Genomic DNA, 17,574 nt, shown 5'->3' on the forward strand with positions numbered 1-17,574 from the left:
CTACCTACCAATAGATATATCACAATTTGTATGTACTGACGCTAGCTTGACATAAAAACCTGCATTAGCCTTAACACAATGAATGATTTGTTACCTTCGGGTATGTCCTAAATGCTCCGAGGTTTACTTTTCCTGCAGATATTGTTCTAGTAGGATCAATCTAAAAAAAAAAAAAGGAAAGCAAGTGTTAATAATTCATACTGCACATCTGCACAATATTTGCATATTTATTATCCTCCCTTCTCATCAACACTACTTTCCTACAAGGACATACTACTCATAGCCACACAAAGACATTTGACGCAGTCTAATAGATCATGGCAATGGCAGGCAGTTTAGCAAAGCTATGGCTTTCTATCTAGGAGGAGAATTGTTTGCTAAACTAAGGGAGCACTGAACTCTATGTATTCGTAAACGTCAAGATCCTCGAGTGAGCAGTGTTTCAGTGCTTGAACTCTTTTTAAACTGTCCTCTTGAACACTCATTTGGAACAACAACCTGTGCTTCCTGTTGCGTGCTGAAAATTGACTTGACTGATCAGACTGTCGGGTCTTCTGTAATGCATTGCAACTGCCCATTGTCAAAGTTGCTGTATTTGTCTCCACTTGTGCAGACACGTACCAACACGTGTAGGACTGACAATCTAACCTTTTTATGATATATTTATTGTTGCTTCACGAAGCACTTAAACAGACGCACCTTTAACTCCACCATAGTCATCTGGGAATACATCATCACTAGACTGGTATCTATTTCTCTCTTGTGCGTTTTACATCAAAGGCTTGTCATCAAAGCTTTCCCTTTATTTTTTGGCGCATGAGGTGACAGCCTGAGTGGCACAGACGCCACATGAAAGCTCAACTCATTTCGGGCTTCAGGGGTCAAGAGGACTTCGAGCTGAGCCAGGGCCAGCTTTCAGAGGCTCACCCACCTCTTACAGGTGGATCCCTCACCTCTAAGGTATATTGAGCGGTCCACATGTTTTCAGAAGCCCACCATTGAAATTCTTTACTGATTTCTCATTCTGTGAAGTTTGTGAACCGCCCGATCGTGTTTAGGATTAACTAAATACTAAAGGCCATCATCTCCAATAGCTTTATCATTGTTCTCAAAGTCAGGTGTCAAGACCTGCGGTAGAGACAAGACTGTCCTTGCAATGCTTGTACTATCTTCAGAGTCGGTATGCGTTTGATTTCAGAGCGTCGAGCTTTGGTCCCAGGAAAATCTATGAGGAAGAGGAAACCTTTTTTCAATTATTTAGCAGAATCTTCTTGCACTCTTTGAATGTGTTTATTTTCACCAGCGAGTTGTCTCGATAGGGAAACAAAGGAATAGACTGGGCAGATTTTATGCTAAAGGGTAACACTTTGAACTGACAATCTCTTTTAAATAGAAATCAGAAGTATTTGCACTGTGAGGGATGAATTGGGATGCGGAAGTAGGCATCTTTTAGGGCTATAACAGTCCTTACTTCCAACACTAGAACTACATCCTGTAACGAAGTCATCCAGAACCTTTGTGTCTTGACAAACCCCAGAGTCTTGTTCCTGTAGGGCTACAAATTCTACTGCTTCCTTTTCCAATAATTCCTGCACCTCTTTTTGCAGTACCTGTTCTTGCTCTTTCTTGTATGTATGTGTTGGAGATTTAATAGGATGTGGTTGAATGAACTCTATGGAAACTCATGATTAATTGAAGTTTAGCCCCCATTTGTCCATTGTAATGGACTTCCGTGTGCACAAGGAAGCCATTTCTCTCCCCCCCAACGGGTTTTGTGTGCAGCAGATTGTGAGGTTGTGACTCTAGAGGTGCTGCCTCTGGCAAGGCACAAAGCTATTGCTTTTTTGGTGCGGTTGTTGCTGCTGTTGTGTCTGCTCAAAGTGGGTCTCTGTAGGTTGCTTTTGGAATGTGAGAATGCACTCCTATGTCCTCCGTTAGAGAAAAACCTTTTAGAGAAATGCCTACATTTTTGCAATGCTCCTAGGGCTTTATCTGTGTTGTTTGCCTTTTTCATACTCCTCAGGTTCCTATGTACCACCTCTGGTCGAAAGAGATGGTTTCCTATATGAGGTATATCAATTATGTTAGCCTGTACTTTGTACTTAAATCCTGAAATGTATAGCCACTAACATCTTCTCATCACAGTGCCTGTAGCCAATTGTCTACTCACAGTGTCAGCTGTGTCCAATGCAAACTTAAGGCAGGAGTTACTCTCCTCCTCTATGAATGCCTTAGGGATAACATTAGGTTTTCCACTTCTTACCGCTGTTTATGACTTCATCTGAAGCGAAGGGCATTTGAGTGTGTGCCTCTGGCGTCTATGGGTCCTCTCCCAGACAAAGACAGCAAAAGGCGAGAAGTAGTGGGTAGAAAGATGGAGGGCAATAGCTACATAGCGTTTCTCAATAAATCGGTCGCACAAATGGGCCAGCCCTGGGGCAGGACGTTTACGTCTGCTTAGCAATTCGGTTTCCTGAACTGCAGCAACTCACTGGCTCATTGGGGCACTGTTTTCAGCCCCCATGGTCCCAATCTCGTTGGCCCTGGAGAATTCCTTCCTTGGTGCAGTAACAGATTGATGAACACCCGCCTCCTTCCGCAGGGGTTTCATACTCCTGGGCCCATTGCTGGAGGCTCCCGTCAACGTATTTCTGCTCATTCAGTGTGCTTTGATTCAACTCTAATCTTTTTCACGGGCTCCCTATCCATAGAGTCCTGATAATGATCCCACATTTATACAGGGGATTGAAACTTTGTCGACTGCTGAGGTGGACCGATTCTAAATCTTTTGCTTACATTTTAACAGGCTGTGCTCTTCTTAGTCATATGATACACACACTGACCACTTAAATCACGTGTATTTCACTGCATCGCTTATTTAGTTTGATTATATTAAATTAGCACTTGGTTGCAATTATTGTGCTATTTTTTTATATTAGGTACTGCTATTATTTGACTTACTTCAATAGTTTTGAGCACACCTTCAGAAAATGGGCACAATTTTATACATGAACTCAATAAATGTATTCTTGCACCCCAAATACAAGCACCCTCACATCTCCTCCAATACAGTGAACCTCCTGGGTGACCGATTTGCCCCAATTTATCTGGGATGCCTTATCTGTAAAGGATTTTATAGAGTTTCTTACCCCCCCACCACTCACCCGCATAAGTAGCTTCTCTTTTAGCCTTTGTTTAAAATTTGCTCCTGTACAAAGGACTTGACCCCTCCAACACTTAATACATCGTGCAGTGATTTACATCCCCTTCCACCAAGCTACGGGTGCAATGTCTTTCCACCCCTGGTGCAAACGTTTTATTCTCCCACAATCGAGCCATGGGTGAAGGATACAAAATCAGATCCCACTTTACCCCCCACCTAATCCCAGACCCCAAGGTGGGACTTGGTATGGGCAAAGATTATAGCAGCAGATTTATGTATGCCCATGGAGTCTACTGTATTTCCCATATGTAACCTACTCCTTTCCCATTTTACTTGATATTGCCAGCTTACTGCCTTAAAATATCTAAGCAAATTGGGGCTCTCCTAGTTTAGGGGCAGCATTAAGTATTCTTTACCGTTGCCAAAATTAAATCCATGCACATACGATGTAGGTGTGCAATGTAGTCTAATTTCCAAGGTCTGGAACGTGCACAAGATTTCTGGCACTATAGTACCTTTAAGTCAGGCTTTCCGGCTCAGCATGGAAGATTTGTAGCTCAGGCTTCACCGCTTTAGTCAGACCCCATAGCTTGATATATTTAGTTATAGCTAATGTTTTGGCCAAGTCAATATCCAAATACCTAATCATGTTCTTAGTCCTTTTTATGGGGCCCAGTTTCACAAAGTTCTGAGAAGCTTTAAAAATTGTGATTGCCACCACTAGGTTGCCTTGAAGCTCGAAGGTCAGGAAGGGAGGGCCCGACGGAACATTTGTATGGTGGGCGTTCCCGAAGATTCAGAAAGGCCTAGTATGGACCTCTTCCTGGAGGATTTGATCCTAAATTACTTGAAGCCGAAACGACTCTCTACTATATTCACCGTTGGGAGTCCACTGTGCACCAATCCCCAAGTCCAAACCAGGGGCTCCACTGAGTACCATCATAGCGAAAATCCTTAACTATAGAGACCGGGATGCCATCTTGCAGGCCGCCAGACAGATGTGAGACCTACAATATGAGAACACGACAGTCAGGTTCTTTCCCGATTTTACGCTCAAAGTGCAACAGGACCAGCGCTCCTTTGATGGGGTGAAAGCAGCGCATCGGGAAAAAGGTATTAAATACATGATGTTCTTTCCTGCCAAGCTCAAAATAATTGCTGGCGGCAAGTCCCTCTTCTTCATGTCGCCTTCGGAGGTGCAGGACTGGCTCGAAAGAGGTGCGTCACAGACGTCGACAACCGCAACAGAGGACGGATGGAGAGATACTCGGGCCAAGTCACCGGGGTCACTGGATGGCAGATAGGACACAGACAGAACTAGTCCGCGCTCATGGCAATCGAGATCTCACAGCCCTGACATGGGAGGTGCTCAGAAACGATAGTGGACTCGCATGGACTGGAGACATTACGTTTTTGGATCTCTTTAAGTTGTAGTGTAATGTATAAATCTTATATAGGTTACCGGGGGTGGGCTTCCTGGGGCAACCCTGACCGGGAGGGCGATGTACTCTCCATGCCTTGGAAGGGCGGAATTTGCTCAGTGGGGCCGGAGCTACTTCATGACTTATTATTCACACTTCACGGGCAGAATGCCCAGCCGGCAATGGGACATTGCTAAACGCTGTGCCTTACCCAGGCGTGGTCGCCCCCACACTCCTCCTGCTGATTGCTCGCTAGGGCGACCCAGCCGCCGCTGAGCCGCCCGCCCGCACCAGACTTACCTGCCGCTGCCTCCCTGCGGCCCCGCCCCCCCGCCTCAAGTGCATCCTGCTCAACACCCGCTCCATCCACAGACACGCCATCGAACTCTGGAACCTGCTCGACACAACTTCACCAGACGTCGCCTTCCTCACGGAAACCTGGATGAACGCCTCCTCTGCACCCGACATCGCCATCCCAGACGTATACAACATCACACGGAGGGACAGCATCAACCAGACCGGAGGAGGCATCGCCATCGTACACAAGAACACCATCCGCATCACGACCGACTCCAACGACACCTTCTCCGCCGCAGAGCACCTCCACTTCCAGATCCACGCCGACCCAAAGACGACGCTCAGAGGCACCCTCGTCTACAGACCCCCGGGACCACGCACACAATTCAGCGACGACATCACGGACTTCATCAGCCCGCACGCCCTCCCCTCCGCGACTACATCCTCCAAGGGGACCTCAACTTCCACCTGGAGAACAACAAGGACCGCAAAACCGCCGCCCTGCTGGACAACCTCGCCAACCTTGGACTCAAGCAACTGGTCAACACCCCCACCCACTACGCCGGCCACACGCTTGATCCAGTCTTCTCTTCCAGCAAGCACATCACCTTCAGCCACGCCACCGGACTCCACTGGACCGACCACAGCTGCGACCACTACAGCTTCAGAAGAACCACGACCCACCACTACCCGCAACAGGTTCTTCACAGGAGCTGGAGCAAGTTCACCGCCGAGCAGCTCACCACCTCCCTCAGCCAGAACCCACCCGCCAGCACAACGGATCCCAACGAAGCAGTCTACAACTTCACGCAGTCTATCACAGCAAGAAAGGGGATTGAGGCTTTAAGTGCCGCACCACAAGTCAGGTTCCCAACAGTTACTCAAAGCAAGGGTGCGAATGGTCTGGGCTACAACCCCCTAGAGCCCAATTTAGAACAAATGAATTTGTTCTGTATATCTATTTACACAAGTTGACCTCGCACACCAAAATGCTGTATAGCAAACTCAATGTTAGTATTCAGTAAACATTCATGTTATGACTAAAGTAAAGTCAAACTGTTCTCCCAAGGAATTGGTACAAGTCAATTTTTCTTCGTTATGTTCTCTTTATTGATTGAAACACTCGCAGATAAAAAATAGCCAACGCGTTTCGTCCGAAACCGGACTTCTTCAGGGTATGATTAAAAAGTTCGCGGATTCAATTATACATCCTTTCATATATGGATCCAGTAAGAGGTAGCAAGAGATCAAAAGGTAATGCCTTAAATTCGGCGAGTCCGTCGTGTATGCGTGTGGTCGTCTGGTATCCGGATTCCAGACGACCACACGCATACACGACGGACTCGCCGAATTTAAGGCATTACCTTTTGATCTCTTGCTACCTCTTACTGGATCCATATATGAAAGGATGTATAATTGAATCCGCGAACTTTTTAATCATACCCTGAAGAAGTCCGGTTTCGGACGAAACGCGTTGGCTATTTTTTATCTGCGAGTGTTTCAATCAATAAAGAGAACATAACGAAGAAAAATTGACTTGTACCAATTCCTTGGGAGAACAGTTTGACTTTACTTTAGTCATAACATGAATGTTTACTGAATACTAACATTGAGTTTGCTATACAGCATTTTGGTGTGCGAGGTCAACTTGTGTAAATACAACTTCACGCAGTGGCTGACCGCCTGCGCCCACGACCTCGCACCACTAAAGAAACCTCCCAGCAGACCCAGAAGCAAGAAGGCGTCCTGGTTCACCGACGAATTCAAGGACTCCAAGAAGAACTGCCACACCCTCGAGAAAGCCTGGCTCCGCGACCAGACCACAGACAACATGACCGCCCTCAAACACGCCACCCGCAAGCACCACCAGCTTATCCGCACCACCAAGAAGAAATCTCTGAAGGAACGACTGGACAACAACTCCCACGACAGCAAGGAACTCTTCAACATCGTCAAGGAGTTCCCCAACCCCAGCACCGGCAACAACAACATCACTCCTTCACAAGATCTGAGACTCTCTCGCCTCATTCTTCCACCGCAAGATCGCCGACATCCACAACAGCTTCGACGCACCATCCACGCACCCTACCGTCGAACCAACGCCCCCCACCGCCACCCTCCGCACCTGGACCACGGTGACCACCGAAGACACAGCCCGCACGATGAGCACCGTCCACTCCGGATCTCCAACTGACCCCTGCCCCCACCACGTCTTCAACAAGGCCGAATCTACCATCGCACCCCAACTACGGAACATCATCAACACCTCCTTCAACACCGCCACCTTCCCGGAGAGCTGGAAGCATGCCGAGCTCAGCGCCCTACTGAAGAAACCAACAGCGGACCCCACCGACCTCAAGAACTTCCGCCCCATCTCGCTCCTCCCTTTTCCTGACAAAGTCATCGAGAAGACGTCAACAGACAGCTTGCCGCCTTCTTCGAGACGAACGGATCCCTCGACCCCTCGCTGTCCGGTTTCAGAGCCAACCACAGCACCGAGACCGCCCTCATCGCAGCCACCGACGACATCCGAGCCCTGCTCGACAACGGGGAAGCAGCGGCACTCATCCTCCTGTACCTCTCCACAGCATTCGACACTGTCTGCTACCGCACCCTAGTTCAACGCCTAAGCAACATCGGTATCCAAGAGAAGGCGCTGGAGTGGATCACCTCGTTCCTTGCCGGAAGAACACAGAGTCCGCCTCCCCCCGTTTCGATCCGAGGTCACCGAAGTCATCTGCGGCGTCCCGCAAGGATCATCACTCAGCCCCACCCTCTTCAACGTCTACATGAGACCTCTTGCAGCCATCGCACGCCAGCACAAACTCAACATCATCTCCTACGCCGACGACACACAGCTGATCCTCTCCCTCACCAGAGACCCCGCCAGAACTAGCCTACACGAAGAGATGAAAGACGTCGCCGAATGGATGAAGAACAGCCGCCTGAAACTGAACTCAGACAAGACTGAAGTCCTCATCCTGGGACAATCGCCCTCCGCCTGGGACGACTCCTGGTGGCCCCCCACCCTGGGCACTACTCCCAAGCCAACAGACCACGCACGCAACCTGGGCTTCATCCTGGACTCCTCCCTCTCAATGACCAGACAAGTCAACGCCGTCTCCTCATCATGCTTCAACACCCTACGCATGCTCCGCAAGATCTTCCGCTGGATCCCGACCGAAACCAGGAAGACGGTCACCCAGGCACTCGTCACCAGCCGACTGGACTACGGAAACACCCTCTACGCCGGAACCACAGCCAAGCTACAGAAAAGACTCCAACGCATCCAGAACGCCTCCGCCCGACTCATCCTGGACATCCCCCGACGCAGCCACATTTACGCCCACCTGAGGGACCTGCACTGGCTCCCCGTCAGCAAGAGGATCACGTTCAGGCTCCTTAGCCACAAGTCTCTCCACGACCTGGGCCCCAAGTACCTCAAAGACCGCCTGACCTTTTACACGCCCACCCGGCAGCTACGTTCTACTAGCCTCGCCCTCGCCGTCGTACCACGCATCCGAAGAGCCAACGCCGGAGGCAGATCCTTCTCCTACCTGGCAGCCAAGACATGGAACTCCCTCCCCATCCACCTTCGGCTGACCCAAGACCATCTCGCCTTCAGGAGACAACTCAAGACCTGGCTGTTGGAGCAATAGCAGACCCCTTCCCCCAAGCGCCTTGAGACCCTTCCGGGTGAGTAGTGCGCTATACAAATGGTATGATTGATTGATTGAACGCACTTGGTGGGGGCGGGATGTAACTGACGGTACCGCTTGGCTCTATTCGAAATATACATGCATATGCTTGATAAGGTACTAAATGTATGGGGAAAGGCGTTCGGAGGCTGGGGTTGGTGCCAGCGCATCTCCCCACTTAACAGTTTTCAGGGGGGGGGGGGTTTCTCTCCTTCCTTTTTGGGGAGACAGGCGCTCTGCTAGTTGGGGATGTGGGTCATTGTAAACCTACGCGGCAGGGTAGCAGGGTGGGGGAATGGCGGGGGGACGACAGTTTCATTGTTTTTTATTGATGGGTAGTGATGCCTGGGGGGGGAGGGCTTGAGCTGGTTATGCAGGGAATGTATTTGTGCAATGGTGCAGGGTTGCAGATGCTACAGATTTTGTACTAAGATAGCTTCCAGCGATGGCTACAAGGTGGAATAAAAGTCTCAAACTCCTTAGTTGTGATGTCAAGGGGTTGGGTGACAAGCTCAAGAGGAATATGGTTCTTCAATTTGTGACTTCAACGCAGATGTGTCAGGAGGACTGGATAGGCACCCCCCCTCGAGACACTGACCGGACACATGTGGCTCTCCAATCTCCTGGAGGCATTTGGATTAGTTGACCTCTGGCGTAAGCGCAACCCAAACCTACAGCAGTACACATCCTTCTTGGGACCACATCAAACGTTCTCTAGGTTAGACTATATCCTTGCACCTCTGCACCTTGACACTACCATTCGAGACATCACAAATCTGCCAAGAGGTACGTCTGACCACTCCCCAATATGGGCACACCTCACTATTGGGGGAACAGAAGGTGGTCTGTGTTGTGCCCATAAACCCCTGGTTCCTACATAATCCTGAGGCTAAGAAGAAGATCTCCCGCTGGATAGAACAATACTTTCAAGAAAACATTGGGACGGTGGAATACCCTGCTGTCCTTTGGGAAGCATTTAAGACGGTACTGAGGGGTAAAGCCCTCTCCCTAATTGCCAGACTGTGCAAAGAGAAGGAGACACAAATGCGTATCATCGAGCGTGGCCTTCTCGCTTTGGAGGGGGCAACACACGTAGATGGGAATCCGGGAGCTCGGCATCAGATGCAGCTCAAAGCAGCTGAATACTGAATAGAAGGAACTAGCGACAGACGCAGCTAAAAACCTAGCAAGAGACAGAGACGGCCGATTGTTTGAACACAGTGACGAAGAGGGCAAATTAATAGCCTGGCTAGACAAAAAAGCAGAAAGTGCAGAGGGTGGTGGCAGAGCTTCGGACTGAGGGGGACAGCCCTCTGACTGAACCTCAGGAGACTGTTAGCGAGTTTGCAGCACATTTCAAAAGAATATACAGCAGGGGGTCGGAGCGGCGGGAGGATTCCTCCGCGTTTTTGGCTGACATTAAGTTGCCCACTCTTTCTGACGACGATAGGGAGACTCTGGAAGGTGTACTCACCACAGAAGAGCTGGCTAAGGCAATCTGGGAAAGCCCTGGGACCTAATGGTCTCCCTATTGAGCTGTACAAACTCAAACCAGACTACCTGGGTCAACACCTTAAAAATAAGTTCGAAGACAGTAAGGTTTTTGGGAAGCTCCCGAGAGACCAACGCATCGCCACACTGATGGCCATCCCTAGAGAAGGGAAACCCAGAGAGCTCTTCTAGGCAGATATCATTATTAAATGCTGAACCCCAAATCCTCGCGAAGCTCCTCGCAAACAGGATAAAGCCGATAATTATCAAACTGATCCACCCTGACCAATCAGGCTTAATGCCGCACCGAAACACTGCGCTCAACTTGCGACGACTCCACGGAGTACTAGGACGCTGCCACACTATCCAGGAAGACGTGGTGGTCATGTTGGATGCCACTATGGCATTTGACATCCTTGAATGGCCATACATGATAGCGGTCCTCAAGAAGATGGGCTTCGGTCCTAACTTCATTGGGTGGGTGCGCCACCTCTACACTGAGCTATTAGCCCAGGTGGTCGTGAATGACAAGATCTCAGAGAAAGAGGGACGCAGCAGGGCTACCCTCTCTCCCCCCTGCTGTTGCCCTCTCCCTGCAACCTCTCGCGGCCTGGATACGTCAGGCTCTCTCATTAAGGGGGCTCAGATGGGCAGATGGCTGGGAGGACCGGATTTCGCTATATGCGGATGATAGCCTCTTGTACCTCCCCTCCCGCTCCAAATCCCTAAGAGTCGCCCTAGACAGTTTCACCAGTTTTGTGAAAAACTCAGGTTACAGCATCAACTAGGGGAAAACACTACTGTATGTCCAACTGGGGGAAATCGCTACTATACGTCCTGCGTGGCGCCCCCGTCAATACCGCGTGACTGCCAGATCAAGATGGCCATGGAGGGGTTCAAGTATCTTGGAATCTTTATCTCGAGGGACGAGACAACTCGATACAAGAGGAATCTCTTACCACCTCTGCAGAGATTCAAAAGGGACACTGCCATTTGGAAAAGGCTCCCGATGTCCCTACTGGGTCGGGCAGCTCTATTTAAGATGATGGCGCTACCACATTTTTTATATACCCTCCAGAACTAACAAGATTTAGTCCCACATAAGTATTTTACAGATATTGAGGCCACTCCGAGAGACCTGTTGTGGGATAGGGCACCGCGCATATTGCTCCAGAAACTCACACTAGGGTGGTACAAAGGGGGTATAGCACTCCCGAACATCCGAAAATACTATGGGGCAGCACACCTCTCGGCCATAAATCTGGGTAAGTATAGTGGTGGGGACGATCCCGGGTACGAGATGGACAGGTGGCTCCTCCCAGGAGAAAACTTTAAGGCTGCGCTCTATTCTAAACCTAACAAATATCCCCTTACAGGACCTACAAGGCACTCTGTCCAACTCTGGCATATTATCAGCTGCATACTAGGGTGGGCAGACAAACTCACGCTGGCTATCCTGCTCTGGGTTTCCGAAAGGCTGGGTACACTGGGTCGTACAAAGGGATTTCGCAATTGGGATTTGATAGGGATCTCCTGTATAAAAGACCTATGGGGATCCAAGGGGATGGTGACATTTGCCTCACAAAAGTTAACAAAAAGGGGGAGGGAGAGAATAATCTTAAATGGATTAGTTCTCCCTGAGTTAGTTTCATAAACAAAAGGAATCCATTAGGAAGGGGGAAGGGGGTGTCCCTACGATGGTTGGGAACACACTGGTTGTTTTTTGGTACCCCTCACACACCAACAGGCCCCTTGGCGTCATGCTTCATCATCGGGGTCCTCGCACCCCTCCACGGGATGCGGCGTGCTGCGACCTATGGTTGCGTCGGAGCACTTACAGTGGCTATGTGTGGTGTGGGTGAGGGAATTTTAAGTGAGTGCTGTGGTGGGGTTTGATAGTGGGTGAAGGGTAAAAAGTGCCTGGCTCGTGGGGTACAAAAACTTTATTTGGTCCCCGGGCTGGTACTAATAAAAAGGTGAGCGGAGGTATTGGCGTAACCTATGTGCGCCACCTCCTATGTGTGTGTCAACATGTTTTGGTGTAAAAACACCTTCAGGACTGGGGTACACAAATCCCCACCTTACTCACGTTTCTCTACTTTTTTAGGGGTTCTATATACTAAAAAAGTGAAAATATACAAGTGCAGGTAATACAATGTACCTATTGGATAACCGCTATTTAGCTGACTGTTTTGTCAGGAGTCTACTACTCCATGAGACCGTTTAACGTAGGGGTTACTCGTGCTTCCTTGCTACGAGTCTATGAGGAGAATCCCTCTCCGCTGCCCCTTACGCCGGCTCCGTTGGTTGGTCCATGGAGGAGTAGTAGACTCCTGACAAAACATTTGGTCAAAATGTAATGAGTACCGTGGACACCTGTGTGAACCCCGTGAGATACCCTCCCTTGACGAACTTTTAATGCCATAATGATCCATGTACTACTACCATCTTTTTTTTTTTTTTTTGCAATGACTGAGTATATATGTGTAATGACCAACAAGTTTCTTTTTGCAAATAAAAAGTTATAAAAAAAAGTGTGATTGCCAGCCCTTGTACAGGTTAATTTTCAAGTCTGATCTTTGCAGATACTCCCAGAGTTCATCAATCACCTTCATTAGTGACGTTTTAGGATCCGTTAGGGAGAGCAAAATGTCATCAGCAAACATGGTGAACCTATATTCTTGTGTCCCCATTTAAAACCCTTATATCTGAGTGTAATTCCGGATCCTTTATGACAAGGGTGCCAAGGTAAGGGCAAGCAAAAAAGTGGGGATCTGGGACACGATACATAATGTCCCAGTCAACCCTGCCAACTTCTATTTCAGAATCAGGACACTAGCCTTCCTGGTATTACCACTTACTTGTCTCCCCAAAATAAAGTAAAGAGTATAATTTCCTTCAGAATCTCCTGAAACCACAGCGTTGCCATTTTAGTTTATTTTAACACTAGCGTTAAGTAACAAAAAATTCCATTAGGAAGCAGAGTTATCAGCAGATTTAGCTTGCTTCAAATTCAGATATAAGGCTTAGATATTGCTAACGTTACTGCTCCCATTTCAAGGCATACTTTATGCAATAATGTCCTCTTTTGCTAGTGGTTTATCAAGTTCCTTCACATCTGCATGTGAGATTTGCCACAAACCTGCCAGCATATTTATGCCAGCTGATCCTGGAGGGTAGTAGGGTCTTTGGAGTATAATGTTAAGTAAAATAAAATAAATAATTAAAAAATCGTTGCTTTTTCTTTGTATACCCTACACGTTTCCCCTTCAATGTTTCTCACCTCCTCCATATGCCTACATCCTTGTTTAGCTCGGAATAGATTAGTACACAACTTTCAAAGCTTACTACCCACTTGCAGTATTTTTTTTATCCAGCTTCGCTATTAAATAATTAAATTTCTCCGTTTCTATGGTACGGATTAGGCTTCCAATTGAAACAACGTTTCTCCATTGCTTCTGTGACTGTTTTTTGTGTCTCTTCTGTACTTTTCATTTTTTCTCTCCCTCAATAGAACGAAGAGGCTTTCCTTCACCTTTTAAAATGGGCTGCCTCTGCTATAAATTGACCCCGCAGTACCACCTTTAGGACATCTCACTTTGTGGCAGCATGGGTGTCATTATTGCCATTTTCTCTCTTTGATATTCTCTATCACTACTGGGTTTCTTAACAGTGTTTCATTTAGGCGCCATGTTCCATATCCCTTTTTCCTTACCCTTTACCGTTGTGTCAGGATGCCCTGCACTAGCTCATGATCTGATAACATAATGGATTCTTTACCTCTGCAAGAAGCCTCTTGTTCAAGAGGTTGTAGTCTATTCTAGTATAACTTTTTAACACGGTTGAGTAATGTGAATATTCTTCACCACCTGTCCACAAGTTGCATGCCACTCAGCAGTCCCCTCAAAAAATCATGGGGCTCACAGCCCACTTAGCAAGTGTCCCGCTGCACCATTTCTAGAACAGCTCAGATGAAAGGGAAGAGTCTGAGAGCGTGTCAGATTTGAATTCGGCACGTTGATAGCGAACCCCAGTAAATGCAGGCTGTCCTCCTTAGTCTGGAGGTGTAAGACGACAGCCTGGGGAGAGACCACCTTCAACAGCTAGATGTCAAGATAGCCGAAGACTCCCACTTGATCTCTGCAGATGAGCAGCAACCACCAACATCACATTGGTAAAAACCCGAGGGGCGCTGGTAACGCCAAAAGGGAGCAAAGCAAACTGAAAATGCTCGTGGCCCACCGTGAACTGCCTGTGGGCACGCAGGCAGAAATGTGGAAATATGCGTCCTTAAAGTTCATCAACACCAACTAGTCTCCAGAGTCCAGGGCAGACCAGACATGAGAAGGTGCCAGCATTATGAATTTCTCCTTCCTGAGAAAGAATTTGAGAGGATACAGGTCTAGTATAGGACAAAAGCCACAGTCTCCTTGAGTATCAGAAAGCAGCAGAAATAGAAACCCCAACCTACTTCTGCTGCGAGTACCCTCTCGATGGCTTCCTTGGACAAAGGAGCAGTCACTTTCTGGCAGAGCTAATAAAGATTGTCCTCGTCATCCTGTGGCAAGCAGGTTGCATGGGTGAAAGGGTAGTCTCGTAAGGGAATAAACTCTCCGGACAATTTGCAGAATTCATTGGTCTGATGTTCTAGACCGCCAGTGGGGCAGGTGATGGCAGACCCTCCCACCTACTGGATGCCCATGATGACAAGAGGGCAGACTATAAGGGCCTGGAGACTGCGGCTGCCGGGAGGTTTGGTGGGCTGGGCCTACCTCTGGCTGCCCGACCTACGAGGTCTGTGGGTTTCGTGTCCTCAGTCAGGCTAAGGCTGGGAAGCTTGCACGCCGCTGTGGTGGTACAGAAGCAGCTGGAAACCCCTTCCGTGAACACAAAAATAGCGTATGGTGGATTGGGGGTGGCGAGAGGCCATGGAAAGGCCCAGGGACCTGGTCGTAATCCTGCTGTATTGGTCTTCGAAGAGATGAGAGCCAAAGGGCATGTTCACAATCGATACTTAGACATCACCAGAAAAGCCAGTTGTCCTCACCTACGAGTGGCACCATAAGGCCACTACTGATGAAACTGCTCTGCCCAACGAGTCAGTGGTATCCAATCCACAACGTATGGTGAACTTGGCTGCATCTCTCATGTAGGCAAAGGTCTGGGAGAGGACGGCACCTGCTCTACTGTGTCCCATCGAGCATCGGTGTAGCAGTCCAAAAGGTATGTGGTGTTCACTGGCAGTGCTAGGCTGGAGAAAGAAAAACGAATAGTTTCTTAACCGTCGGTGTAGTTTTGCAGCTTTTTTTTGAGGCCCAGGTGGGCGTCGACGTCACACCTTTTGGTGTCCTTCTCGGGACGTCGGCACGCTTCCTGCGGAAGCTCCCACACTTGGGCGCCATCTTCGGATTCTTTTTTTCTCGTTTTGTGTTCTGTTTACGAATCCTTGGCAATGTTCAAGTAAGTGTTTTACCCGCTTAGTCCTTCAAGGTGTCCATTTTCAGTATAGTCCTTGTTTTTCCACCTGCTTCTCCAGCCTCATCTTTCTGGCGGAGGTGGGTGGGTTCACTAGTGAATCCAGAAAGATCTTCAAGCTGCAAAACTACACCGACAGGTAAGAAACTATTAGGTTTTGCAGAGTGAATCTTTCTGGATTCACTATGCCGTGCATAGACTTTGTAGCGGTTTGTTATGTTTGCGGCGGCTGGGTGGAAGATGAGCGTTGGTTGTTGAATATATGTTGAAGCACTTTCTGTCCTACTTGTGCTCCCTTGTTCATTTGTATACCCACACAGTAGTGTTTAATGAACATGTGCACTGAAGCCCATGTTGCCGCCAGGCATATTTCTTGAATGGGTGTGTTAGCCAGGAAGGCTATTGTTGCTCCCTTTTTCCTAGTCGAGTGGACCCGTGCCCCCTCCGCTAGTTCTTGGTCTGCTTGTTTGTGGCAGAATTGTATTGTCTGTGCGATCCATCGTGCGATGGTTCCCTTTGTTACTGATCTACCCAGAAAACTGCTTGCGAAGGACACAAAGAACTGCTTTGTCTTCCTGAGTTCCTTGGTTCTTTCTATGTACTGTATTACTGCCCTTCTAGCGTCCAGAGTGTGCAGCGCCCTCTCTGCACTTGTGGTCGGTTTCTGAAAGAAACTTGGTATTTGCACTGTCTGGTTGATGTGGAACCTCGACACCACCTTTGGCATAAAGTGTGGGTCCGTTCTCATCACCACCCCATCATTGTGTATCTGGATGTAGGGTTCTTGTAGTGTTAGCGCCTGTAGTTCGCTGACCCTGCGCAGTGAGGTGATTGCCACCAAGAAAGCGGTCTTCAATGTTAGCATTTGTAGAGAGGTCTTATGGATGAGTTCAAAAGGCGCTTTCATGAGTTGTGTTAGGACTACATTAAGGTTCCATGCCGGTGGCGGCATCCTCTTCGGAGATGCGATTCTTTTCGCCCCTTCCAGGAATCTCTTTACTATCTTTGATGTAAAGAAACCCTTCCCTGTTTCACCTCTTGTGTAGGCCACTATTGCTGCCAGGTGTGCTCTCAGAGAGGACCAGCTTAGTCCTTCCTTCAGCAGGTGCGTGAGATACATTAGCACCGTTGATTCTCTTGTCATCTCTTTGTGTAGCTTCTTCCTGCTGCACCATAGTGTGAACCTTTTCCACTTCGCCACATAGCAACTTCGTGTGCTAGGTCTCCATGCCTCTCGTAGTACCCGCAGGATGCTCTCAGGTAACCTCAGGTGTGCAAACTCTTAAGTCTTCAGTAGCCATGCTGCCAGGCTGAGGCTCTCCGGCTCTGGGTGCAATACTTCTCCATTTTCCATGGAGAGTAGGTCCTTTCTTTTCCCAAATTTGTGGGGGGCACAGTGTGCCATTTCCATTATTTGCGAGTACCAGATCTGCCTGGCCCACTGTGGTGCCACCAGGACCAGAGTCATGCTGCTGGCTCTGCACTTGGTGAGTACTCTGTCAGGGCTCGAAAAATCCCAAAAATGGTACTAGTCCTGCAGGACTAGTACCTTAAAAAATGTCCTCGACCTAACTGCAACCTACTTGACCTCAGTCTCTGAAAGCGGAGCAAATGTGACAAGATAACAAGATTAAAAGGCATTTTTATTGCTCATTAACTTCATGAGCAATAAAAATGCCTTTAAATCTTGTTATCTTGTCACATTTTTTCCGTTTTCAGAGACAGAGGACAAAAGTTGGTTTGTTTTCCTACTCGCCAGAAAGGGCGAGTAGGACCTAAAAACAGCTAGACCTTGTTAAATTTAGCTAGACTATGAGAGCGGTCGAGTCGAATTTTCGAGCCCTGTCTGTGTATCAGTGGTATCAGGGGAAAAGCGTAGGCAAATGTTTTTGACCAACTTATCCATAGGGCATTCCCCAGGGATCCTTCCCCTGGTAGCCTGGACGCGAAGCTTTGGCATTTTGCATTCAGGTGTGTTGTACATAGGTCTATTGCACAAGTTACTACTCGTGTAACGATATATCTGTAA

The 17,574-nt window shown here is 48.4% G+C and overlaps 1 protein-coding gene across 1 annotated transcript in view; it reads right to left on the reverse strand.

The window, feature by feature from the left end:
- Positions 1-17,574, reverse strand: part of COPS5 (COP9 signalosome subunit 5) — a 193,408-nt gene that overhangs the window by 69,370 nt on the left and 106,464 nt on the right. The window contains exon 4 of the mRNA XM_086965846.1: positions 95-160. Within this exon, the coding sequence (XP_086821972.1) occupies positions 95-160 (66 nt within the window). The remainder of the gene's footprint in view (positions 1-94; positions 161-17,574) is intronic.

This window comes from Lissotriton vulgaris, chromosome 4_1 (genome assembly GCF_964263255.1).
Source record: "Lissotriton vulgaris chromosome 4_1, aLisVul1.2, whole genome shotgun sequence".
In the NCBI taxonomy this organism is placed as follows: Eukaryota; Metazoa; Chordata; class Amphibia; order Caudata; family Salamandridae; genus Lissotriton; species Lissotriton vulgaris.